The sequence below is a fragment of the Pseudophryne corroboree genome, chromosome 2, assembly GCF_028390025.1.
Source record: "Pseudophryne corroboree isolate aPseCor3 chromosome 2, aPseCor3.hap2, whole genome shotgun sequence".
Taxonomy (NCBI): domain Eukaryota; kingdom Metazoa; phylum Chordata; class Amphibia; order Anura; family Myobatrachidae; genus Pseudophryne; species Pseudophryne corroboree.
The window spans coordinates 198,392,420-198,417,150 of record NC_086445.1 but is presented as its reverse complement, the minus strand read 5'-3'; the positions used below and the strand labels follow the sequence as shown (position 1 = coordinate 198,417,150).

Here is a 24,731-nt window from a genome sequence, read left to right as displayed (position 1 = left end):
CAAATAATGCAGATTGCAATTTTGAAACTGCGGGACAACGCTGGTGGTTTTGAACCTGATTATAAGTCCAGGAGGGTAGAAGAAATATCACTGTCAATGTGCTGCAATTTCTAAATCCCCGAACGCTGGGGGATTCTGACCAAATCAATAGCAGTACCCTGACGCTGAGGCTTTCAGAACTTGTGGGTCCCTCCGTTACTAGGCAACCGGAATGGTGCATCACGCTGGCCACGAGGGAAACCTGGTTCAGTTGCCGGACATAACATGCAGCCAAGACACTCTTAGGGGCCCATTTATCAATGAGTTGTAGCTATTTAAAACTCATTACATATGATAAATGGTACTCCAGCCAATCAGCTCCCAACTGTCATTTTTCAAACACATACCAGGAGCTGATATGCTGGAGCACCATTAATCATATGCAACAAGTTTTAAATACTATAGATAAAACTCATTAAGAAATGGGCCCCTTAATCTTACATTATTACACTGTGGGGCGGCCGCAGTGCATTATGGTCCCAACTGTTACTAAGCAGTCAGGATGCTCTACAGTTATGTGCATCTGTTTAGCTGCTACATAATTAATCACAAGGGGCCCTCTCTCTGTGAGCAGAGGGGATTGTTCATGGTCCTGATAAAAGGCAGGGAGAGCTTAGCCACCCTGCCAGATATAGCTTCAGTCTATCAGAAGACACCTGCTCTGCTGTTGTCTAATCTTATCCTGGTCTTGGATTTGTTTTACCCAGTACCTGTTTTTTAGTTACTAATCCTGCTCCCTGCCTTTGCCTTCTGCACTAGTCAGCATCTAGTTATTCCACTTCAGTCCACTCCAGTGCTCACCTAGTCCCACACTATCTCCATGAACCTGCATCAAGTCCTAGCGGTACCCAAGTGCCGGGTGAACTTACTTTGCCCGGGAACACCAACTGTTAAAGGTGAAGCCCATTTTAGTCTGTGTAGGAGTAACGTGGTTACAAGTAGAGATGTGTGTGGACCCCAATGTTTTGTTTTCTGGTTTTACCAAAACAGCCCTCAATGTTTTAGTTTTGGATCTGTATTTTTAAATTGCTAAAAATAGCTAAAATCATGTTATTGTTCCTACATTATTATTATCCTAATAACATTAATTCCAGTCATTTCCAGTAAATGTTGACCTCCTCACAGGTCACAGTATTGTTCACCAATATTGGCCAAAGGCTAAGCTTAGCAAAAGAGCACGGGCACAAACACATGGCAGTTTTTATTGTTTCAAAATGTGTTGCACATTAGTAATGTATTTGCGCAATATATGCTATACATATAGGGGGTAATTCCAAGTTGATCGCAGCATGAATTCTGTTAGCAATTGGGCAAAACCATGTGCACTGCAGGGGAGGCAGATATAACATGTGCAGAGAGAGTTAGATTTGGGTGGGGTGTGTTCAATCTGCAATCTAATTTGCAGTGTAAAAATAAAGCAGCCAGTATTTACCCTGCACAGAAACAAAATAACCCACCCAAATCTATCTCTCTCTGCACATGTTATATCTGCCCCCCCCTGCAGTGCACATGGTTTTGCCCAACTGCTAAAAAATTTCCTGCTGCGATCAACTTGGAATTACCCCCATAATACAAACGTAAGGGATGTGTCTGTACATAGCATTTTATTTTTTTAAATATACTTCTATGGACTGTGTATGAACTATGGAGATAAAAAAAATAAGAATTTACTTACCGATAATTCTATTTCTCGGAGTCCGTAGTGGATGCTGGGGTTCCTGAAAGGACCATGGGGAATAGCGGCTCCGCAGGAGACAGGGCACAAAAGTAAAGCTTTTACAGGTCAGGTGGTGTGTACTGGCTCCTCCCCCTATGACCCTCCTCCAGACTCCAGTTAGGTACTGTGCCCGGACGAGCGTACACAATAAGGGAGGATTTTGAATCCCGGGTAAGACTCATACCAGCCACACCAATCACACCGTACAACTTGTGATCTAAACCCAGTTAACAGTATGATAACAGAGGAGCCTCTGAAAGATGGCTTCCTAAACAATAACCCGAATTAGTTAACAATAACTATGTACAAGTATTGCAGATAATCCGCACTTGGGATGGGCGCCCAGCATCCACTACGGACTCCGAGAAATAGAATTATCGGTAAGTAAATTCTTATTTTCTCTATCGTCCTAAGTGGATGCTGGGGTTCCTGAAAGGACCATGGGGATTATACCAAAGCTCCCAAACGGGCGGGAGAGTGCGGATGACTCTGCAGCACCCAATGAGAGAACTCCAGGTCCTCCTTTGCCAGGGTATCAAATTTGTAAAAATTTACAAACGTGTTCTCCCCTGACCACGTAGCTGCTCGGCAGAGTTGTAATGCCGAGACCCCTCGGGCAGCCGCCCAAGATGAGCCCACCTTCCTTGCGGAATGGGCCTTAACAGATTTAGGCTGTGGCAGGCCTGCCACAGAATGTACAAGTTGAATTTTGTTACAAATCCAACGAGCAATCGACTGCTTAGAAGCAGGTGCACCCAACTTGTTGGGTGCATACAGTATAAACAGCGAGTCAGATTTTCTGACTCCAGCCGTCCTTTAAATGTATATTTTTAAGGCTCTGACAACGTCCAACAACTTGGAGTCCTTCAAGTCGTCTGTAGCCGCAGGCACTACAATAGGCTGGTTCAGGTGAAACACTGATACCACCTTAGGGAGAAAATGCGGACGCGTCCGCAGCTCTGCCCTATGTCGAATGGAAAATTAAATAAGGGCTTTTATAAGACAAAGCCGCCAGTTCAGATACTCTCCCGGCCGAAGCCAGGGCCAGTAACATAGTCACTTTCCATGTGAGATATTTCAAATCCACATTCTTTAGTGGTTCAAACCAATTGGATTTGAGGAAATCTAAAACTACATTTAGATCCCACGGTGCCACCTTAGGCACCACAGGAGGCTGTATATGCAGTACTCCTTTGATAAAAATCTGGACCTCAGGGACTGAGGCCAATTCTTTTTGGAAGAATATTGATAGGGCCGAAATTTGAACCTTAATAGATCCCAATTTGAGACCCATAGACAATCCTGATTGCAGGAAATGTAGGAAAACGACCCAGTTGAAATTCCTCCATCGGAGCACTCCGCTGCTCGCCCCACGCAACATATTTTCGCCAAATACGGCGATAATGCTTCGCGGTGACTTCCTTCCTTGCCTTTATCAAGGTAGGAATGACTTCTTCTGGAATGCCTTTTCCTTTTAGGATCTGGCATTCAAACGCCATGCCGTCAAACGCAGCCGCGGTAAGTCTTGAAAAAGACAAGGACCCTGCTGAAGCAGGTCCCTTCTCAGAAGTAGAGGCCACGGATCGTCCGTGACCATCTCTTGAAGTTCCGGGTACCAAGTCCTTCTTGGCCAATCCGGAGCCACTAGTCTTACTCCTCTTTGCCGTATAATCCTCAATACCTTTGGTATGAGAGGCAGAGGAGGAAACACATATACCGACTGGTACACCCAAGGTGTTACCAGCGCGTCCACAGCTATTGCCTGCGGATCTCTTGACCTGGCGCAATACCTGTCCAGTGTTTTGTTGAGGCGAGACGCCATCATGTCCACCATTGGTTTTACCCAACGGTTTAATAGCATGTGGAAAACTTCTGGATGAAGTCCCCACTCTCCCGGGTGAAGGTCGTGTCTGCTGAGGAAGTCTGCTTCCCAGTTGTCCACGCCCGGGATGAATACTGCTGACAGTGCTATCACGTGATTCTCCGCCCAGCGAAGGATCCTGGCAGCTTCTGCCATTGCCCTCCTGCTTCTTGTGCCGCCCTGTCTGTTTACATGGGCGACTGCCGTGATGTTGTCCGACTGGATCAACACCGGTCTTCCTTGAAGCAGAGGTTCCGCCTGGCTTAGAGCATTGTAGATTGCTCTTAGTTCCAGAATGCTTATGTGAAGAGACTTTTTCAGGCTCGACCACACTCCCTGGAAATTTCTTCCCTGTGTGACTGCTCCCCAGCCTCTCAGGCTGGCATCCGTGGTCACCAGGATCCAATCCTGCATGCCGAATCTGCGGCCCTCCAATAGATGAGCCTCCTGCAACCACCACAGAAGGGATACCCTTGTCCTCGGCGACAGGGTTATCCGCAGGTGCATCTGAAGATGCGACCCTGACCATTTGTCCAACAGATCCCTTTGCATGGAATCTGCCGAAAGGGATTGCTTCGTAAGAAGCTACCATTTTTTCCCAGGACTCTTGTGCATTGATGTACAGACACCTTTCCTGGTTTTAGGAGGTTCCTGACCAGGTCAGATAACTCCTTGGCTTTTTCTTCGGGAAGAAAAACCTTTTTCTGAACTGTGTCCAGAATCATCCCCAGGAACAGCAGACGAGTTGTCGGCATTAATTGGGATTTTGGAGTATTCAGAATCCATCCGTGCTGCTTTAGCACCTCTTGAGATAGTGCTAAACCCATCTCTAGCTGTTCTCTGGACCTTGCCCTTATTAGGAGATCGTCCAAGTATGGGATAATTAATACGCCTTTTCTTCGAAGAAGAAATATTATCTCGGCCATTACCTTTGTAAAGACCCGAGGTGCCGTGGACAAACCAAACGGCAGCGTCTGAAACTGATAGTGACAGTTTTGTACAACGAACCTGAGGTACCCCTGGTGTGAGGGGTAATTGGAACGTGGAGATACGCATCCTTGATGTCCAAGGATACCATAAAGTCCCCTTCTTCCAGGTTCGCTATCACTGCTCTGAGTGACTCCATCTTGAACTTGAACTTCTTTATGTACAGGTTCAAGGACTTCAGATTTAGAATAGGCCTTACCGAGCCATCCGGCTTCGGTACCACAAAAAGAGTGGAATAATACCCCTTCCCTTGTTGTAGAAGAGGTACCTTGACTATCACCTGCTGAGAATACAGCTTGTGAATGGCTTCCAAAACCGTCTCCCTTTCTGAGGGGGACGTTGGTAAAACAGACTTCAGGAAACGGCGAGGTGGCTCTGTCTCTAATTTCAACCTGTACCCCTGAGATATTATCTGCAGGATCCAGGGATTTACCTGCGAGTGAGCCCACTGCGCGCTGTAATTCTTGAGACGACCGCCTACCGCCCCCGAGTCCGCTTGCGAAGCCCCAGCGTCATGCTGAGGCTTTTGTAGAAGCCGGGGAGGGCTTCTGTTCCTGGGAAGGAGCTGCCTGTTGCTGTCTCTTCCCTCGTCCTCTGCCTCGTGGCAGATATGAATAGCCCTTTGCTCTCTTATTTTTAAAGGAACGAAAGGGCTGCGGTTGAAAGGTCGGTGCCTTTTTCTGTTGGGGAGTGACTTGAGGTAGAAAGGTGGATTTCCCGGCCGTAGCCGTGGCCACCAATCCGATAGACCGACCCCAAATAACTCCTCTACGCATCGCCTGTCCACTGTCGTGTCCATAAAGCTCTTCTGGCCGAAATGGACATAGCACTTACCCGTGATGCCAGTGTGCAGATATCTCTCTGTGCATCACGCATATAAAGAAATGCATCCTTTATTTGTTCTAACGACAGTAAAATATTGTCCCTGTCCAGGGTATCAATATTTTCGATCAGGGACTCTGACCAAACTACCCCAGCACTGCACATCCAGGCAGTCGCAATAGCTGGTCGTAGTATAACACCTGCATGTGTGTATATACCTTTTTGGATATTTTCCATCCTCCTATCTGATGGATCTTTAAGTGCGGCCGTCTCAGGAGAGGGTAACGCCACTTGTTTTGATAAGCGTGTTAGCGCTTTGTCCACCCTAGGAGGTGTTTCCCAGCGCTCCCTAACCTCTGGCGGGAAAGGGTATAAAGCCAATAACTTCTTTGAAATTAGCAGTTTTTTATCGGGGCACCCCACGCTTCATCACACACGTCATTTAATTCTTCTGATTCGGTAAAAACTACTGGTAGTTTTTTCACACCCCACATAATACCCTGTTTAGTGGTACCTGTAGTATCAGCTAAATGTAACATCTCCTTTATTGCCAAAATCATATAACGTGTGGCCCTACTGGAAAATACGGTTGATTCGTCACCTTCACCACCGGAATCAGTGCCTGTGTCTGGGTCTGTGTCGACCGACTGAGGCAAGGGGCGTTTTACAGCCCCTGACGGTGTTTGAGGCGCCTGGACAGGCACTAATTGAGTGTCCGGCCGCCTCATGTCGGCAAACGACTGCTTAAGCGAGTTGACGCTATCCCGTAATTCCACAAATAAAGGCATCCATTCTGGTGTCGACCCCCTAGGAGGTGACATCCTCATATTTGGCAATTGCTCCGCCTCCACACCAATAACGTCCTCATACATGTCGACACACACGTACCGACACACAGCAGACACACAGGGAATGCTCTATACGAAGACAGGACCCACTAGCCCTTTGGGGAGACAGAGGGAGAGTCTGCCAGCACACACCAAAAAACGCTATATATGACAGGGATAGCCTTATGATTAAGTGCTCCCTTATAGCTGCTTTTTTATTAATATATTGCCATTTATTTTGCCCCCCCCTCTCTGTTATACCCTGTTTCTGTAGTGCAGTGCAGGGGAGAGACCTGGGAGCCTTCCTGACCAGCGGAGCTGTGACAGAAAATGGCGCCGTGTGCTGAGGAGATAGGCCCCGCCCCTTTTTCGGCGGGCTCGTCTCCCGCTATTTAGTACATTTAGGCAGGGGTAAATATCTCCATATAGCCTCTGGGACTATATGTGAGGTATTTTTAGCCTTTTTAAAGGTTTTCATTTGCCTCCCAGGGCGCCCCCCTCCCAGCGCCCTGCACCCTCAGTGACTGCCGTGTGAAGTGTGCTGAGAGGAAAATGGCGCACAGCTGCAGTGCTGTGCGCTACCTTAAGAAGACTGCAGGAGTCTTCAGCCGCCGATTCTGGACCTCTTCTTGCTTCAGCATCTGTGAGGGGGCCGGCGGCGTGGCTCCGGTGACCATCCAGGCTGCACCTGTGATCGTCCCTCTGGAGCTTTATGTCCAGTAGCCAAGAAGCCAATCCATCCTGCACGCAGGTGAGTTCACTTCTTCTCCCCTCTGTCCCTCGTTGCAGTGATCCTGTTGCCAGCAGGAATCACTGTAAAATAAAAAACCTAAGCTAAACTCTCTAAGCAGCTCTTTATGAGAGCCACCTAGAATTGCACCCTTCTCGGCCGGGCACAAAAATCTAACTGGAGTCTGGAGGAGGGTCATAGGGGGAGGAGCCAGTACACACCACCTGACCTGTAAAAGCTTTACTTTTGTGCCCTGTCTCCTGCGGAGCCGCTATTCCCCATGGTCCTTTCAGGAACCCCAGCATCCACTTAGGACGATAGAGAAATATTTGTGATTTTTGTTGATTCATTCTAGCATCACGCAAAAACTACTAGATGAGTTTGGATCTCGCTTAGCTTGACCTACTGTAGAAAGAAACTGAGGTATGTATGATCTCAATGTGACATCAGGGAAAGGACCAATAAAGGAAATCCCAAACGCTTGACACTCGACACTGAAAGTTGATGTTCCGATCATGCTTCTGCAGAACTTTACTCCACCCAAGCTATGCAACGGAACCCGCCTGCAGAGGAACCTAATTGAGGCAGATATTCTAACTGGATGTGGCACATGTAAGATTGTGTTTATACCATGTATACCCCTTATCCCTCACAATTTTCCTTTTCAATTCAAGTGTCTGCAGTTTCCTGTACAGTAAGTGCCTGCTTATCTATGATGATCAACCAGTTGCTGGGGCAAACGCTCAGGGCTGCAGGTGTAGATCCCAGGACCAACTGCATCTCCCATGGGCAGCTTTACATGACTTGCTCACGAGTTAGTAGCCCCAAGCATCTTTTTGTATTAAACCCTAAAGGAAAAAACATTGACTTGAGAGCGAAGCCACGGGCAAAAACTAGTAACCAATAAAAATGTTTGCCTATGCAAAAAATACCGTCATCAATGCCCCACAAGAATACAGAATGAAAAGAAAAGTGGTGCAAGATGGAATTGTCCCACTCGTCCTTATGCTGTATATTAAAAAGGACAAGCACTTCAACAACAGGGACTGACCCTTCTGTGGATGAAGTGTTTGGGGGTTTTTTGGCATCCAAAAAACAAGCTGCCAATGTGCTTAAGGCGGTTAACACTATCATAGGCGTGCGCAGCACATTTTATTAGGGGGTGCACTGTCGGGGGGGGGCGGGGGGGGGGGGCGTGTCTAGCATCATCTATTGACGTTCAACGCAATATAAAATATCCACCCTTGTACCAATCCTAATAATGCAGATACATTGTCAGATGTTGTATGCACCAAACAAACACCCCTGATGGCACTCACTGTAATTACACTGCTCCTCCTCAGCCTGGTCTGGCTCCCCCTCTCTTTCCTCTGCAAGCTGCAGCAGCTTACTTACAAGTCAGTCACTCACTGACACTGACAGTCGCAGACTAGTACTGCTGCTGCTGGAAAAACGAGTGACGTGTCAATGTTGCTGCAGACCGCCTGCCAGTATTGAATTTGTCTTCCTAAGAGGAACGCTGGCTGCATGCTGATCCTCATCAGTGGCTGGCGTTGGCATAGCATAGAAGGAGAGAGGTGGGTGTGTGACAGGTGGGTGTGCGAGCAGCATGACGTAATCACGTCACATCACGCTGTTTTTGTACATGGAGGTGGAGCCGGGAGTTTGAAAGCCGGTGGCAGTGGCACCCTTGATTAACCCAGGCATCCGGTCAGTAATGCAGTCCTGACAGAGGGGACAGTAATCAGCCTGCTCTGCAATCGCTGCATCAGGCATGTGAGATCGGGGTGCCAGACATTAGGGGGTGCCTGTGCGCACCAGGCACCCCCCCTGCGCACACCTATGAACACTATTGTTATTCATTGTCACATTTGGAACATGTCAGACTCAGACATAGCTACAGATGCAGCCAGTCTCAGCTTTGCCGCAGTGCGTATGCATTGCAACAAAGTGATTGCGAAAAGTGTGACCACAAATGGGTACGTGTATGACTCCATAAGGAATTAACTAAGTGCACATTGCCGTGGGTAGTCGCTTTTTACATTTGCACGTGCATACACATCACAGCAAAGCTGAACCTGGATATATCTACGTGGACACCCCTAGGCTCTCCTCAGGGATTTGCGAACACACAGTTTGTTCTTCAGCCTTAGTGTTGTTTTTTTTAGGGGGGGGGGGGGGGGGGGGGGGGCACTGATTTGTCTGTTTTAAAGTTGACACATCTAGAGCTAGAAGATATTGCATCATTATCATCATATGCGGTTACAGAAGAAGATGCCTGACTGTATTTGGCACTGGCTTCCACAATAGGCATTCTAAAGCATGAACCAGCGGTAGCACTAGCAGGACCACCACTTGCAAACAAAGGCCATGGCATGAGCGAATCCTTGCCAGTAAGCATTGGCATGTTGGCAACTTTACGTTTTTTAACAGTAAACGTTCCCTTTATTATTGGAGGTGATGTTTTCTCTAACATTGTGAAATATTGTTTAGATTTCTTGTGCCTTTTCTTAAAGATTGTGTCCCATGGACCACCTTTAGTAATTGTTGAAGTACTTTCATGACTGGCAGCAGCACTAGTACTGGGTTGCTGCTCCTGCTCTTCTCTCGTCTAAACCATCTCGACTCACAGTGTTTTTAGTGATGGTGGCACGCTGACACCTAATGAAAGTTATTATTTTACAATGCAATGCCTGAACCTGGACAATATACTCAGTCCCGGATTACCAAACAGGCAGAGTAGTCATCGGCCTAAGGGCCCCACACCTTTTTAAGGGCCCTGTGACAATGGATCAAAATAATATTGATTTGATCTTGAAAGAAAATTACAATCAAGCTTTCTTGTTTCCAAAAGATAGAAAAAATTAATGAACTCAAAGAAATTAAAACTTAAATACTAAAAACTATAGACATCAGATTCATAATACAGTTTGTCTCTTAAAAGCTCATCTTCTGTCAGCTGTTATGGGCCCTACACAATGACAGATCCGCCACCGAGCTGCCCAATGGCGGATATGGCCAACGGGCGACCCAGCGGCGGGGGGGCAGTGACAGGGGGAGTAAAGTTTTTTCACTCCGCCCGTCACCCGGGTCCATAGCAGCAGTGACGTGCGGTGAGGTCAATTGCTGGTGAGGCACTGGCTTCTCCAGTACATCCCCAGTAGCACAAGAACACAAACCTCAGCTCACTTTTTAGGAACAGCAGATACATTAAAGTACATAGGCGGTGTGGGCTGGTACTGCAGCCATTGTGTACATACTGTAATTACAGGACAGACCCCAAAGTACCCAGAAAGCAGCCAGAGTCGGCTCCAGGTCTACTAGCACACACTACTATGAAAGAGGACGTTGCCTCGCAATTATATATTATGAAATCAAATTATAAATATATACCATATTATCACCCCGCTACACACACAATTGGCAGCCTTTCACATAATACCCATAGCAGTGCTCCTTACATGTAATGCCCCCAGTATAGTGCCAGATAAACGTAATGCCCCCAGTATAGTGCCAGTTACACGTAATGCATCCTGTAGTGCCAGTTACACGTAATGCCCCCTGTAGTGCCAGTTACATATAATGCGTCCTGTAGTTCCAGTTACACATGTAATGCGCCCCGTAGTGCCAGTTACATGTAATGTGTCCCATAGTGCCAGTTACACGTAATGCGTCCCATAGCGGCATTAACAAGTGATGCGTCCCATAGTCCCAGTTACAAGTAATGCCCCCTGTCTCAGATGCAGGGGTAAGCTACGCCCCTGCCCACACAACTTCCAGTCACCTCCTTCCCCCAGCCCCTCTCACCTGGGTCCTGCTTAGAGCCGCAGGCAGGAGAGTGCAGCATTTCCGGTGCTGCTGCGTCTGCTGCCTGAGAGGAGGAGAGCGCCGGCCGCCGCTGCATGGTACTCTGGACTTCCTGGCGCCACCTCCGTGGCCGCTGCCGAAGATTAGCTGCTGCACTTGGCTCTCCCCAATCCCCGGTGCTGCCAGCTGCACCTGCGGGATAACAGGTGACAGATGGGGATAGTAGCAGGGGGTAATATCGGGGACACAGGTGACAGATGGGGGTAGAAGCAGGGGGTAATAGCAGGGACACAGGTGACAGATGGGGTAATAGCGGGGACACAGGTGACAGATTGGGGTAGTAGCAGGGGGTAATAGCAGGGACACAGGTGACAGATGGGGTTGGTAGCAGGGGGTAATAGCAGGGACACAGGTGACAGATGGGGTAGCAGCAGGGGGTAATAGCAGGGACCCAGGTGACAGATGGGGTAGTACGGGGGGTAATAGTGGGGACACAGGTGACAGATGGGGTAGTAGCAGGGGGTAATAGCAGGGACACAGGTGACAGATGGGGTAGTAGCAGGGGGTAATAGCAGGGACCCAGGTGACAGATGGGGTAGTACGGGGGGTAATAGCGGGGACACAGGTGACAGATGGGGTAGTAGCAGGGGGTAATAGCAGGGACACAGGTGACAGATGGGGTAGTATCAGGGGGTAATAGCAGGGACCCAGGTGACAGATGGGGTAGTACGGGGGGTAATAGCGGGGACACAGGTGACAGATGGGGTAGTAGCATGGGGTAATAGCAGGGACCCAGGTGACAGATGGGGTAGTAACAGGTGGTAATAGCGGGGACACAGGTGACAGATGGGGGTAGAAGCAGGGGGTAATAGCGGGGACACAGGTGACAGATGGGGTAGTACAGGGCATAATAGCGGGGACACAGGTGACAGATGGGGTAGTGCAGGGGGTAATAGCGGGGACACAGGTGACAGATGGGGGTAGTAGCAGGGGGTAATAGCAGGGACACAGGTGACAGATGGGGTAGTAACAGGTGGTAATAGCAGGGACACAGGTGACAGATGGGGGTAGAAGCAGGGGGTAATAGCGGGGACACAGGTGACAGATGGGGTAGTACAGGGCATAATAGCGGGGACACAGGTGACAGATGGGGTAGTGCAGGGGGTAATAGCGGGGACACAGGTGACAGATGGGGGTAGTAGCAGGGGGTAATAGCGGGGACACAGGTGACAGATGGGGTAGTACAGGGGGTAATAGCGTGACACAGGTGACAGATGGGGGTAGAAGCAGGGGGTAATAGCGGGGACACAGGTGACAGATGGGGTAGTAACAGGTGGTAATAGCGGGGACACAGGTGACAGATGGGGGTAGAAGCAGGGGGTAATAGCGGGGACACAGGTGACAGATGGGGTAGTACAGGGCATAATAGCGGGGACACAGGTGACAGATGGGGTAGTGCAGGGGGTAATAGCGGGGACACAGGTGACAGATGGGGGTAGTAGCAGGGGGTAATAGCGGGGACACAGGTGACAGATGGGGTAGTACAGGGGGTAATAGCGTGACACAGGTGACAGATGGGGGTAGTAGCATGGGGTAATAGCGGGGACACAGGTGACACATGGGGGTAGTAGCAGGGGGTAATAGCGGGGACACAGGTGACAGATGGGGGTAGTAGCAGGGGGTAATAGCGGGGACACAGGTGACAGATGGGGTAATGGCAGCGGGTAATAGTGGGGACACAGGTGACAGATGGGGTAATGGCAGCGGGTAATAGCAGGGACACAGGGGACAGATGGGGTAGTAGCAGGGGGTAATAGCAGGGACACACGTGACAGATGGGGTAGCAGCACGGGGTAATAATAACAGGGACAGAGGTGACAGATGGGGTTGGTAGCAGGGGGTAATAGCAGGGACACAAGTGACAGATGGTGGCAGCAGCAGGGGGTAATAGCGGGGACACAGGTGACAGATGGGGGTAGTAGCAGGGGGTAGTAGCAGGGACGCAAGTGACAGATGGGGGTAGCAGCATGGGGTAGTAGCAGGGACACAGGTGACAGATGGGGGTAGTAGCAGGGGGTAAAAACATGGAGACAGGTGACAGATGGGAGTAGTGAAAGTAGTATTAACAGCAGGTTGGGGAAAGTAGAAGTGACATCTGGGGGTGTTGATAGTAGTGCTAGTAGTAGAGACTGTGTGTGTGTAATGGAGGAGGAGGATCATACAACATAACGGCGGTGTAGTCAATACCTGCCCTTCTGGAAGCCGGGATGGACCATCCTTCATTAGGCACAAGCTCAGTACAGGCACTTTTGTGGGGCAGCTGTAGGGAGTGAGCACGCTCCACTCTCAGCCTCTCAGTTAGGATCTTCCCCAGCGTCACTCTGTCACTCTGAGTCTCCGCCCCTGAAACAGTTAGCTCCGCCTCCTGCAGGTTCAGTCAGCAGGTGATAGAAGAAACGCAATGCACCTGCACAAAGTGATGCGACCCAGTCCGCGCCTGAGAGGACACGCTATTCCTCCACATATTGGTTGAGGAGCTGTCAGTCTCCCACTGGCCATCACCAGCAGCAGCAGCAGGACGCAGGAGATGATCAATGGTGAGTAGAGGAGAGCTGATGATCATGACTGGTAGCTCCGAGTCCCTTGTCCCGCCACCGCTTATAGGTGATTGGACCAGCAGATCCAGCACTGGATCCGCTGTCCAATCATATCTGCCTTGCTGACAGGGATGTGCTTTCCCTGTCAGCGAGGCACTTATATAAGTGCCGCTTTTATCACTGGTTTCAATGGGCTTTTACAGCCCAGTGCTTGCCCCCCCCCCCCCCCCCCCCTGCTGTGTCCCCATTCCCATTGTCCATGAGAGGCACTTAGTGTCGGTGCCTCCCAAACTTCTTTAATACATTGCAAAGATTAGAATGATATAAAGAGGATACTTATATACTTATGTCACTGAATAGAATATGTGTCATAGGTATCTTCTTTGTATTATTGTAATCATTAATGACAGGGGATGCACTGCCTCCCCTGACTGCACGTCCCTGCATAGCAGTGCAGGCAAATATGGACGAGATCGTCCATATTGGCCTGCATGAATAAGCGACGGGGCACCAGTGATGAACGAGCACGGGGCCACGCATCGTTCATCGTTGATGCCTCCACACTGAAAGATATGAACGTTATCTTGTTCATTAATGAACGAGAATGTTCATATCTTTCACTCATATCGCCCAGTGTGTAGGGCCCATTAGTTTGTAAAAAATTTGGTGCAACCTACACACGTGTAATGTATAGTAGTGATGGTCATCTCCATCTAGCTGCCATCGTGCACACTACTTAGTTCAATATTATCCCATTAGACTGCATGCATGAGAAACCTTGAGAAACAAAGCTTTCTGTGAGATAGTGTGTTTAATAATAGTGTGTAAAATTATATATATATATATATTAGCTGAGCCAGGTGGAACACACAGTGGCTGTTGCCTGGCAACGGTGGGAGCGGAAGCCGGGAGCATCCTTGGTATGTCCGGGACACTTCCGCCCGGTAGAGCGCACCAGCTGTACCAGGTGAAACGCACTATGGCAGTTGCCTGGCAACGGTGGAAGCGGAAGCCGGGAGCAGTGAGAACCGTGACTTCCGGAGGGTGGCGCCCATCTAAAAACTTTTATTATTGTAAAAACATACCCAAGGGGTGTCTTCTTATGAAGCTCATGTAAAAGAAAAAGTGGATATTACAGAATATCACCTGTAAATTGCTACTGTGGTCATTGATCTGTAAAAAGGGTGAAGCGAGTTACCACTTTTTCTATGTACAGATATTGATTGTATGTTTTTACAATAATAAAAGTTTTTAGATGGAACATGTCACCATTATGTTTTAGGAATAAAGTTTTTTAAAAGGGTTTGTTTACATTATTAAGTATTGATACGTATTGTGGGCGCCAATTCTTCTATTGTGTTATATATTCTTATTTTCAATTCCTTCTAACATGGAATTTAGAAGAATAAGGCTGCCATTCCTACATCCAGTGCAGTAATTTGCATTAAGTATACTACACTTATCAGCGCAGAGGGAGAGTATTGTTTTTATATATATATATATATATACACTGCTCAAAAAAATAAAGGGAACACTAAAATAACACATCCTAGATCTGAATGAATGAAATATTCTTATTAAATACTTTGGAAATCAAATTTATTAACCCATGGAGGTCTGGATTTGGAGTCACCCCCAAAATCAAAGTGGAAAAACACACTACAGGCTGATCCAACTTTGATGTAATGTCCTTAAAACAAGTCAAAATGAGGCTCAGTAGTGTGTGTGGCCTCCACGTGCCTGAATGACCTCCCTACAATGCCTGGGCATGCTCCTGATGAGGTGGCGGATGGTCTCCTGAGGGATCTCCTCCCAGACCTGGACTAAAGCATCCGCCAACTCCTGGACAGTCTGTGGTGCAACGTAGCGTTGGTGGATGGAGCGAGACATGATGTCCCAGAAGTGCTCAATTAGATTCAGGTCTGGGGAACGGGCGGGCCAGTCCATAGCATCAATGCCTTCGTCTTGCAGGAACTGCTGACACACTCCAGCCACATGAGGTCTAGCATTGTCTTGCATTAGGAGGAACCCAGGGCCAACCGCACCAGCATATGTTCTCACAAGGGGTCTGAAGATCTCATCTCGGTACCTAAGGGCAGTCACGCTACCTCTGGCTAGCACATGGAGGGCTGTGCGGCCCCCCAAAGAAATGCCACCCCACACCATTACTGACCCACTGCCAAACTGGTCATGCTGGAGGAAGTTGCAGGCAGCAGAATGTTCTCCTTGGCATCTCCAGACTCTGTCACGTCTGTCACATGTGCTCAGTGAGAACCTGCTTTCATCTGTGAAAAGCACAGGGCGCCAGTGGCGAATTTGCCAATCTTGGTGTTCTCTGGCAAATGTCAAACGTCCTGCACGGTGTTGGGCTGTAAGCACAACCCCCACCTGTGGACGTCGGGCCCTCATACCACCTTCATGGAGTCTGTTTCTGATCGTTTGAGTAGACACATGCACATTTGTGGCTTGCTGGAGGTCATTTTGCAGGGCTCTGGCAGTGCTCCTCCTGTTCCTCCTTGCACAAAGGCATAGGTAGCGGTCCTGCTGCTGGGTTGTTGCCCTCCTACGGCCTCCTCCACGTCTCCTGATGTACTGGCCTGTCTCCTGTTAGCGCCTCCATGCTCTGGGCACTACGCTGACAGACACAGCAAACCTTCTTGCCACAGCTGGCATTGATGTGCCATCATGGATGAGCTGCACTACCTGAGCCACTTGTGTGGGTTGTAGGGAGGTCATACAGGCACGTGGAGGCCACACACACTACTGAGCCTCATTTTGACTTGTTTTAAGGACATTACATCAAATTTAGATCAGCATTTAGTGTGTTTTTCCACTTTAACTTTGAGGGTGACTCCAAATCCAGACCTCCATGGGTTAATAAATTTGATTTCCATTGATAATTTTTGTGTGATTTTGTTGTCAGCACATTCAGCTATGTAAAGAACAAAGTATTTAATAAGAATATTTAATTCATTCAGATCTAGGATGTGTTATTTTAGTGTTCCCTTTATTTTTTTGAGCAGTGTATATATATATATATATATATACTGCATTCAGCTTGGCACTCAGGATCAGGGCCGTAACTACGTGTGTGCCAAGTGGGCTTGGCACACAGCGCAGTTGCCCTGAGGGCGCACGGCCAGCGGCATGTAATGAGTCAAATTGACTCATTACATACCGTCTCTGCGCCGCAGCCGCGCTGGAGGAGAGAGCAGCGCCGGGCAGGTGAGAAGGAGGAGGAGGGAGGGGGAGCAGGGAGCCGCAGCAGCGCTATTTCATTGGTAGTAAGCGCCGCTGCAGCATCCCCCTCTCCTTCCGTATAGGCTGCCTGGCGCTGCTGTGGATGCTGGGATGCGGTTCCTCCATCCCAGCATCCACAGCAGCGCCGGGCAGCCAATACGGAAGGAGAGGGGGATGCTGCAGCGGCGCTTACTACCAATGACATAGCGCTGCTGCGGCTCCAGTCCCCCTCCCTCCTCCTCCTTCTCAACTGCCTGCACAGAGAGGAAGATGCCAGCACGAGGAGCCTGTCAGCGGGGAGAAGGTAAGTATATCCCTCTCTCTCTTTCTCTCTCTCTCTCTCTCTCTGGGGGACACCGTCTGCCATAATGTGTAAAAAGGGGTCTTGGCTGCCGCAATGTGTAAAAAGGGGGCCTGGCTGCCGCAATGTGTAAAAAGGGGTCCTGGCTGCCGCAATGTGTAAAAAGGGGTCCTGGCTGCCGCAATGTGTAAAAAGGGGTCCTGGTAAAAGGGGGACTGGCTGCCGCAATGTGTAAAAAGGGGGACTGCCTGCCGCAATGTGTAAAAAGGGGTACTGGCTGCCGCAATGTGTAAAAAGGGGGCCTGGCTGCCGCAATGTGTAAAAAGGAGGACCGGCTGCCGCAATGTGTAAAAAGGGGTCCTGGCTGCCGCAATGTGTAAAAAGGGGTCCTGGCTGCCGCAATGTGTAAAAAGGGGGACTGGCTGCCGCAATGTGTAAAAAGGGGGACTGGCTGCCGCAATGTGTAAAAAGGGGTCCTGGCTGCCGCAATGTGTAAAAAGGGGGACTGGCTGCCGCAATGTGTAAAAAGGGGTCCTGGCTGCCGCAATGTGTAAAAAGGGGGACTGGCTGCCGCAATGTGTAAAAAGGGGGACTGGCTGCCGCAATGTGTAAAAAGGGGGACTGGCTGCCGCAATGTGTAAAAAGGGGGACTGGCTGCCGCAATGTGTAAAAAGGGGGACTGTCTGCTGTAATGTGTAAAAAGGGGGACGCTGTCTGCTGTAATGTATAAAAGGGGCTCTACCTGGTGTAGGGCGCTACTGTGCAGCGTAATTTGAATAATGGAGACTACTGTGCACCGTAGTATGAATTGCTATTATTTTGTGACCACGCCCCTTCCCCGTGAAGCCACGCCCCTATATATTTTTCACGCGCCTACGCCGCGCACTGACCCTATCTTACATGGGGGGGCGCCAATGTCGTTTCTTGCACACAGCGCTAAAATGCCTAGTTACGGCACTGCTCAGGATGAAGAGGTACAATATAGGGGTGCCTTCCCACAATCTTAATTCATGGTTACCAGTGTCTTTGTATACCAAAAACGAGGCGGCACTCCCCAATTCCTTAGGCAAAATACGTGTATTAAGGAAGTATCAAATCTCCATGCTCGTCAACGTTTCAAGGCTACCCTGGCCTTTTCGTCAGGACGTAACAAGTGAACAGTGCAGGAAACATATATAACAACTGTGTAAGTCATACCTTTATAGGATGCATGCAGTCCAGCGTGCAAACGCCCGCTGCTCCCGCCCGGCCACCGGTGGGAGGGCCCTCACGATGACGCGCTTCCTGCCCATCCGTCACCAGGGACGCATCACCCCTCCGGCTCCGGTTACCAAGGAGACAGGGCTGCCATCGCAACACGGGCTGCATACAAAACATGCTATTAAAATATCCAGTGCGTGCAATTTAGCTAACATCATATCCCCATGGATATGCGTGGTGGTGATCGTAAGAAACGACTTAATCAGTGTGAATCAAAATGGATTCATATTCTAGATACCATTTCTCCCAGGGGCCTCAACGAAAAAATTTCCTGGAATATATTTCTGTAAAGTTTATTAGCTACGTATAAGTATTAAAGGGCTTTAAAGTACTATGCAGTTCTGTGAAGCTGTTGAGAGATAATTGAGATAGAGGAATAGTTGCTGAGGTATTATAAGATTTACTATAAGATTTATTGACAGCATGACTATGGATTAATTTTCTTAACTTCGGTTTTTAACTTATTAATGTTTGACGTTAATATGTATTGTCTGTCTTAAGCACTTGCACTTTATATGCACATGATGGTATGCATATGTTAGCTAAATTGCACGCACTGGATATTTTAATAGCATGTTTTGTATGCAGCCCCGTGTTGCGATGGCAGCCCTGTCTCCTTGGTAACCGGAGCCGGAGGGGTGATGCGTCCCTGGTGACGGACGGGCAGGAAGCGCGTCATCGTGAGGCCCCTCCCACCGGTGGCCGGGCGGGAGCAGCGGGTGTTTGCACGCTGGACTGCATGCATCCTATAAAGGTATGACTTACACAGTTGTTATGTATGTTTCCTGCACTGTTCACTTGTTACGTCCTGACGAAAAGGCCAGGGTGGCCTTGAAACGTTGACGAGCATGGAGATTTGATACTTCCTTAATACACGTATTTTGCCTAAGGAATTGGGGAGTGCCGCCTCGTTTTTGGTATACAAAGACACTGGTAACTATATATATATATATATATATATATATATATATAGAAGTAGGGGTCCGGCACAGCCACATATTGAAGTACTACACTGGGTGCTCTCACAGCAAAGCAGATAATAGAATGGAGGTGGTGCGGTACTCCAATGATTTGTACACTGATGCCAGTTAAATGAATGGCGTCAGTGTACTAATCATTGGATTGCCGCACCACCTCCATTCTAATATATATATATATATATATACTGTATATACTGTATATATATATATATATATCATAGAGAGAGAGAGAGACTTATACTGTATATATGTATTACACACCATACATAATTTAGTATGCTGCAGCTTGTTTAATGTGAAAGTCATACCGGCTGCTGACTACTAACTTATCATTGCCAGACAGAATGTTTAATTTTAATTTTGGTAATTACTATTTTCTACTTATTGCACCTGTGAACGTTTTTATAATGGGTGAGATCAGCAGATAGAAGGGTAGTGACATTAGGTAAATATGTATGTCCCTTTTGTAGTATATATTTATAGCAGGAACCACTATGGCATAGTATACAGCAGTTGGACCTGCTCTGAGTCTGACCAGTAGTGATGTTGGATGTTAGAGTGGGTGTTTCTTGTCTGAGTTGCACCATCGATAAATCATGATGATATTCATACAGAGACGTGGTACAGAGTCAGACACGCACAAAGAAATGTGTTGGACGTTCCTGTGTTGTTACAGGGTGTTGGCTACTCAGACTCAGGTATAGCGCAGTATGGGAGTTATGCGGGAGTGTTGCTGATAGTGGTTGAGTGCAGACGTTCTCACAATGGAGGCCATACTCAGACTCAGACGTATGATCTGTATCTAGCATATGGTGCGACTGATCGTGGCGTCTAAAGACACATCAAGATATATTGTAGCGTTTGTAGGCAATGACAGTGGGCGCTTCAGTCCTTGCACATTTGGACACATAGATGTACACAAGGAAACGGCTTTGTAGTGGCATTAGAATGAAGTTACAGACCCAACTGCAGCAAAAGTCGCTAAGAATGCCGTGTCACTCAGGACATATGAGGAGGGATCCCGCCGCCCTCGACAGACCCGACCCCCCCAACAGACTCTGCCTCCTTAGGGCTGCTTTCAGAAATTTTCCGGGCTAGTTTTCCATCCCAATCTGCCCCTGCAACCGAGTACCAGTAAGTACAACTTGTAAGGTAACTTCTATAGGTAAACAGCACACTAGCTTCATTACTGTTGTTTATCAAACAGGAATGGGATGAGACATAACACCCAGGTAGTCATGAATTGTTTAACAAGCTTGTCTACATAATGTTCAGCCTGGCACATACTAATCCAAACTTTTCCCTTCTGGCAACAAAAGTCAATAGATTTTGAGGTGTCAGTGGATAACCCTCTGACTGTATATTATCTTTTCTCTGAGGGTTGTTTTAAGAAACTAGTGGGCCAGGACCATTAATTCCACCCTCTCAGGCTTTGACTCACCCCCTATCCTCCCACAATCTATGAATATTTTTTAAAATATGTATAATATACCACAAGTATTATAAGGCGGCACTGATTTGTCACTTGATGACAGTCAATACACCAGCGGCGGTACTCCCGGAGGCCATGGACGCATTGGCCTCCAGACAGCAGCTGTCAAGGGGGCACAATGGGGACAGATCAATTAATAATTACTGCAGCAGCGCAGTCAGCAGTTATGGATGGATCTATCTGTGGTTTCCAGGCAGCCGCTGTCACTTTCTTTGTAATTAAGACAGGCGCGTGACATCATGACTACCAGAGGAGCTGGACACAGCATGACGAGGAGTAGACAGAAGACACTGGAGAAGGTAGGTTTCTGTGGGCTGCTGGGGTTTGGAGGAGCTGGAGAGACAGAAGGGGGTTGGGGAAAGGGGGCTCTTAATTTGAAGAGCTCTTTATACAGTAGATGGATTTCTTATAACAGAAGTGCACAGCCTTTTATATGGAAAGACTGTGCATAAAGACTGTCTTGGTAAGGACAGACGGAACTGGGAACTGCCCTCTGCACATTATAGGCTATACTATGGGTGCCCTGCTTTACGCAACCAACACTTTTTTGGTGTAAAATGTTTATTAGCCAATGTTGAAGAAGGTGTAATGTATTTTTATTCTTTGCCCAATATACTTTATTTAGGTAGATATTTTATGGGTATGAGATGCGAAAGCAAAAATGCTATTTACCATTTTTATTTAGTGTAAATAATAGTAAAATAATGTTACAAACCAAGAGTAAATAAATATCTCAAGATCTGTTATTACATTATTGTACATATTTGTTACTTTATGGTAATTTTTTAGAAATGGATTACAGAAGCATTGGAAAACTGCAGATTTAATGGATTAATTAACTTAAAATTCAGTCATTAGAATGGAACTTCACTTGTTATGTCATTAAGTATAATTGCCTCGGCTATCTCATGTGCTTCCATGACAGTATCAATGTAGTGGCATGAAAGCATAAGTATATACATACATACAGCCTAATTCAGTAAGGATTGTATTTGCATAGCACCTCCTCCCTGCATTTGCGATCTGTACGCTGCGATCGCATTGCAGTTCTAGATGCGATGGTCGCGATGTTCATCTGAGACTGCAGGCTAAGTAAACCTCAGCTTGCTCAGACTAGCAGCCACAGTGTTGCTTGCCAGCTCAAGGAAACTGCAGTCCTTGACCTTGTCTCTCCAGACCCTGCCCTCTTCCCTCCCCACCAATGCTTCTGCCTGTCAACCAGATGGAGGTGTTCACATTGGTATCCGGACTCCAGATCGACAACAAAAAGGTCGACACACCTTAGGTCGACGCCAATTGGTCGACACACCTTAGGTCGACATGGACAAAAGGTTGACAGGAACAAGGTCGACATGGAAAAAGGTCGACATTAGTTTTTCACAATTTATTTCTTTTTTTGAACCTTTTCATACTTAACGATCCACGTGGACTACGATTGGAACGGTAATCTGTGCCGAGCGAAGTGGAGCGGAGCGAAGGCACCATGCCCGAAGCATGGCGAGCGAAGCGAGCCATGCGAGGGGATGCGGTGCACTAATTGGGGTTCCCGGTCACTCTACGAAGAAAACGACACCAAAAAAACATTAAAAAACTCATGTCGACATTTTTCCATGTCGACCTTGTTCCTGTCGACCTTTTGTCCATGTCGACCTTTTGTCCATGGCGACCTAAGGTGTGTCGACCAATTGGTGTCGACCTAAGGTGTGTTGACCTTTTTGTTGTCGACCTGGAGTCCCAGACCCTTCACATCGTTGCGATGCGATCACAGGACCCGTTTTGCACATGCGCAGCTAAAAAAAAAAAGGGTCCTGCACATGCGCAGTTTCCCAATTATCAAGAAAGAACCCGCGGGTTGGATCGCCTGAATTAGGCCCATAGATCCTAAAGTAAAGTGAAGATGTGTAAGTGGTTGAAAAGCTGACATTCACAAATAACCTAATAAATGGCATCAAATATGGGCAAAATTATAGGTTTGAGGAAAGCATCACTTAGCCGATATTTACAGCTTTCTTCTGTTATTATTGTTTCTGCTACTTAATGAGAATAACATGAACTATAAGATAATGATGCAAGTTTATACAAGATGACGAAAGATAAGCTCAGCTCGTGTAACACAATAAACTGATTTTACAGATACAAATCATTGCAGGGTTTATTTTAATTTTATTTATTAAATATAACAATTAGGTTGGTAAAACTGTTCAGTTATGATGGATAAGTTCTGGGCAGAAGGTTATTGTCATTACTGTGCCAATAAAGATTAGTTGTCTAATAGGGAAATACAGATGGAAGTGGTATACACCTATTAGAATCAAAGGTCAGATTGTGTAGTAATTTAGGAGCCACACGGACTATTGGGAGTAAATAGGAGTCCGTCCCCGGGAAACAGCTGCTATTGGTAGTATTGGTAGTATGCTGTTGGATCCCTATTTAAACAGCCTATTAGGAAGTCAATAAAAAGAGCATCTTCACACCCTTTAATGCTGCAAACTAGTCTTTGTTTCCAGCAGCAGTAGCAGCAGCATATATTTTTCCCCTGTGTAGCTTGCTTCTGTGTAGGACTACAGATCCATATTGAAGTTGGGTATCGGCGCAATAGTGAGGGTAGTGCTTGGAACTGAAAAAAATATTTGCTTTCTCTGCTCATTCTAGGATCTTTGGTGGTGGTGACCCAAGGAGTTCCATCTCACTGGAGACCCAAGGAGTTCCAGCTCACTGGTCGCTCTCATCCTCTCCTGGGAACAGTGGGTAGCCATTCAACAGCTCTGTCAAAATGCACCCAAAGCTCCACATATCAATTGGCATACCACATCCACTTCCCAGGATGACCTCAGGTGCCCTATAGTAATGACTATGGATGTATGTGAGGATTCTCTGGTGCTCAAAGCAACTTGTTCCAAAGTCAATCACTTTAATTCCTTTATGCCCTGGGTTTTTAAGCATAATGTTTTTAACTTTTCTGGTTGTAGATTACAGTGCATGATGCTATTTCTGTGCAGAGCCACCAAGCATTTTAGGATCGAGTGGGCAACGTTACGAATTAGACCCATACTGAATCCCTGGAATTAGTTTTTTTTTAATCAGGTCATAAAGTCCATCTTCAGGAGCTCAAATGTTATGCAGATATGATTTTGGAAGATAAAACTTTTCAGCATGTGAATTACATTCATGCTCCCTGTCTTGTCCTTTTTCCTTAGACGTTCCAGGATCCTGATCTTTTCCATGGCTTTTTGGTGGTACATTGCACCATTATAGGGATGATCTTTAGGGCCACGTGCTGGAGTTTGTGGTCAAAAACCTTTGCCACTTGACCAAAGGTACCTCCCCCAATAAACTTTAACACTTCATAGCGGTAAGCTACATGGTCATGGGGTACCAATTAGAGATGAGCGGGTTCGGTTTTTCTGAATCCGAACCCGCCAGAACTTCATGGTTTTTCTCTATCGTCCTAAGTGGATGCTGGGGTTCCTGAAAGGACCATGGGGAATAGCGGCTCCGCAGGAGACAGGGCACAAAAGTAAAGCTTTTACAGGTCAGGTGGTGTGTACTGGCTCCTCCCCCTATGACCCTCCTCCAGACTCCAGTTAGATTTTTGTGCCCGGCCGAGAAGGGTGCAATTCTAGGTGGCTCTCATAAAGAGCTGCTTAGAGAGTTTAGCTTAGGTTTTTTATTTTACAGTGATTCCTGCTGGCAACAGGATCACTGCAACGAGGGACAGAGGGGAGAAGAAGTGAACTCACCTGCGTGCAGGATGGATTGGCTTCTTGGCTACTGGACATGAAGCTCCAGAGGGACGATCACAGGTACAGCCTGGATGGTCACCGGAGCCACGCCGCCGGCCCCCTCACAGATGCTGAAGCAAGAAGAGGTCCAGAATCGGCGGCTGAAGACTCCTGCAGTCTTCTTAAGGTAGCGCACAGCACTGCAGCTGTGCGCCATTTTCCTCTCAGCACACTTCACACGGCAGTCACTGAGGGGGCAGGGCGCTGGGGGGGGAGCGCCCTGGGAGGCAAATGAAAACCTTTAAAAAGGCTAAAAATACCTCACATATAGCCCCAGAGGCTATATGGA

At 47.6% G+C, this 24,731-nt stretch overlaps 1 protein-coding gene, 1 long non-coding RNA gene and 1 pseudogene across 5 annotated transcripts in view; 1 reads left to right on the top strand and 2 right to left on the bottom strand.

Moving 5' to 3' along the window:
- LOC135008626 (uncharacterized) overlaps positions 1-13,381 on the bottom strand; it is a 179,746-nt gene extending 166,365 nt beyond the window's left edge. The window contains exons 1-2 of the long non-coding RNA XR_010208284.1: positions 13,038-13,381; positions 10,791-10,982 (exon numbers count right to left, since the gene is read on the bottom strand). This is a non-coding gene — a long non-coding RNA (uncharacterized LOC135008626). The remainder of the gene's footprint in view (positions 1-10,790; positions 10,983-13,037) is intronic.
- The window catches only part of PPP1R1A (protein phosphatase 1 regulatory inhibitor subunit 1A), a 457,483-nt gene continuing 445,974 nt past the window's right edge, over positions 13,223-24,731 (top strand). Inside the window, exons 1-2 of one of the 4 annotated variants that reach the window (XM_063952211.1) lie at positions 13,223-13,387; positions 20,888-20,959. In XM_063952211.1, coding sequence (XP_063808281.1) covers positions 13,385-13,387; positions 20,888-20,959 — 75 coding nt within the window. In that variant the 5' untranslated portion in view covers positions 13,223-13,384. Of the gene's footprint in view, positions 13,388-18,776; positions 18,943-20,883; positions 20,960-24,731 lie in introns of all 4 variants that reach the window. The other 3 variants (XM_063952212.1, XM_063952213.1, XM_063952214.1) reach the window with 3 other exon arrangements.
- LOC135050420 (dual specificity tyrosine-phosphorylation-regulated kinase 3-like) overlaps positions 23,053-24,731 on the bottom strand; it is a 57,951-nt pseudogene continuing 56,272 nt past the window's right edge.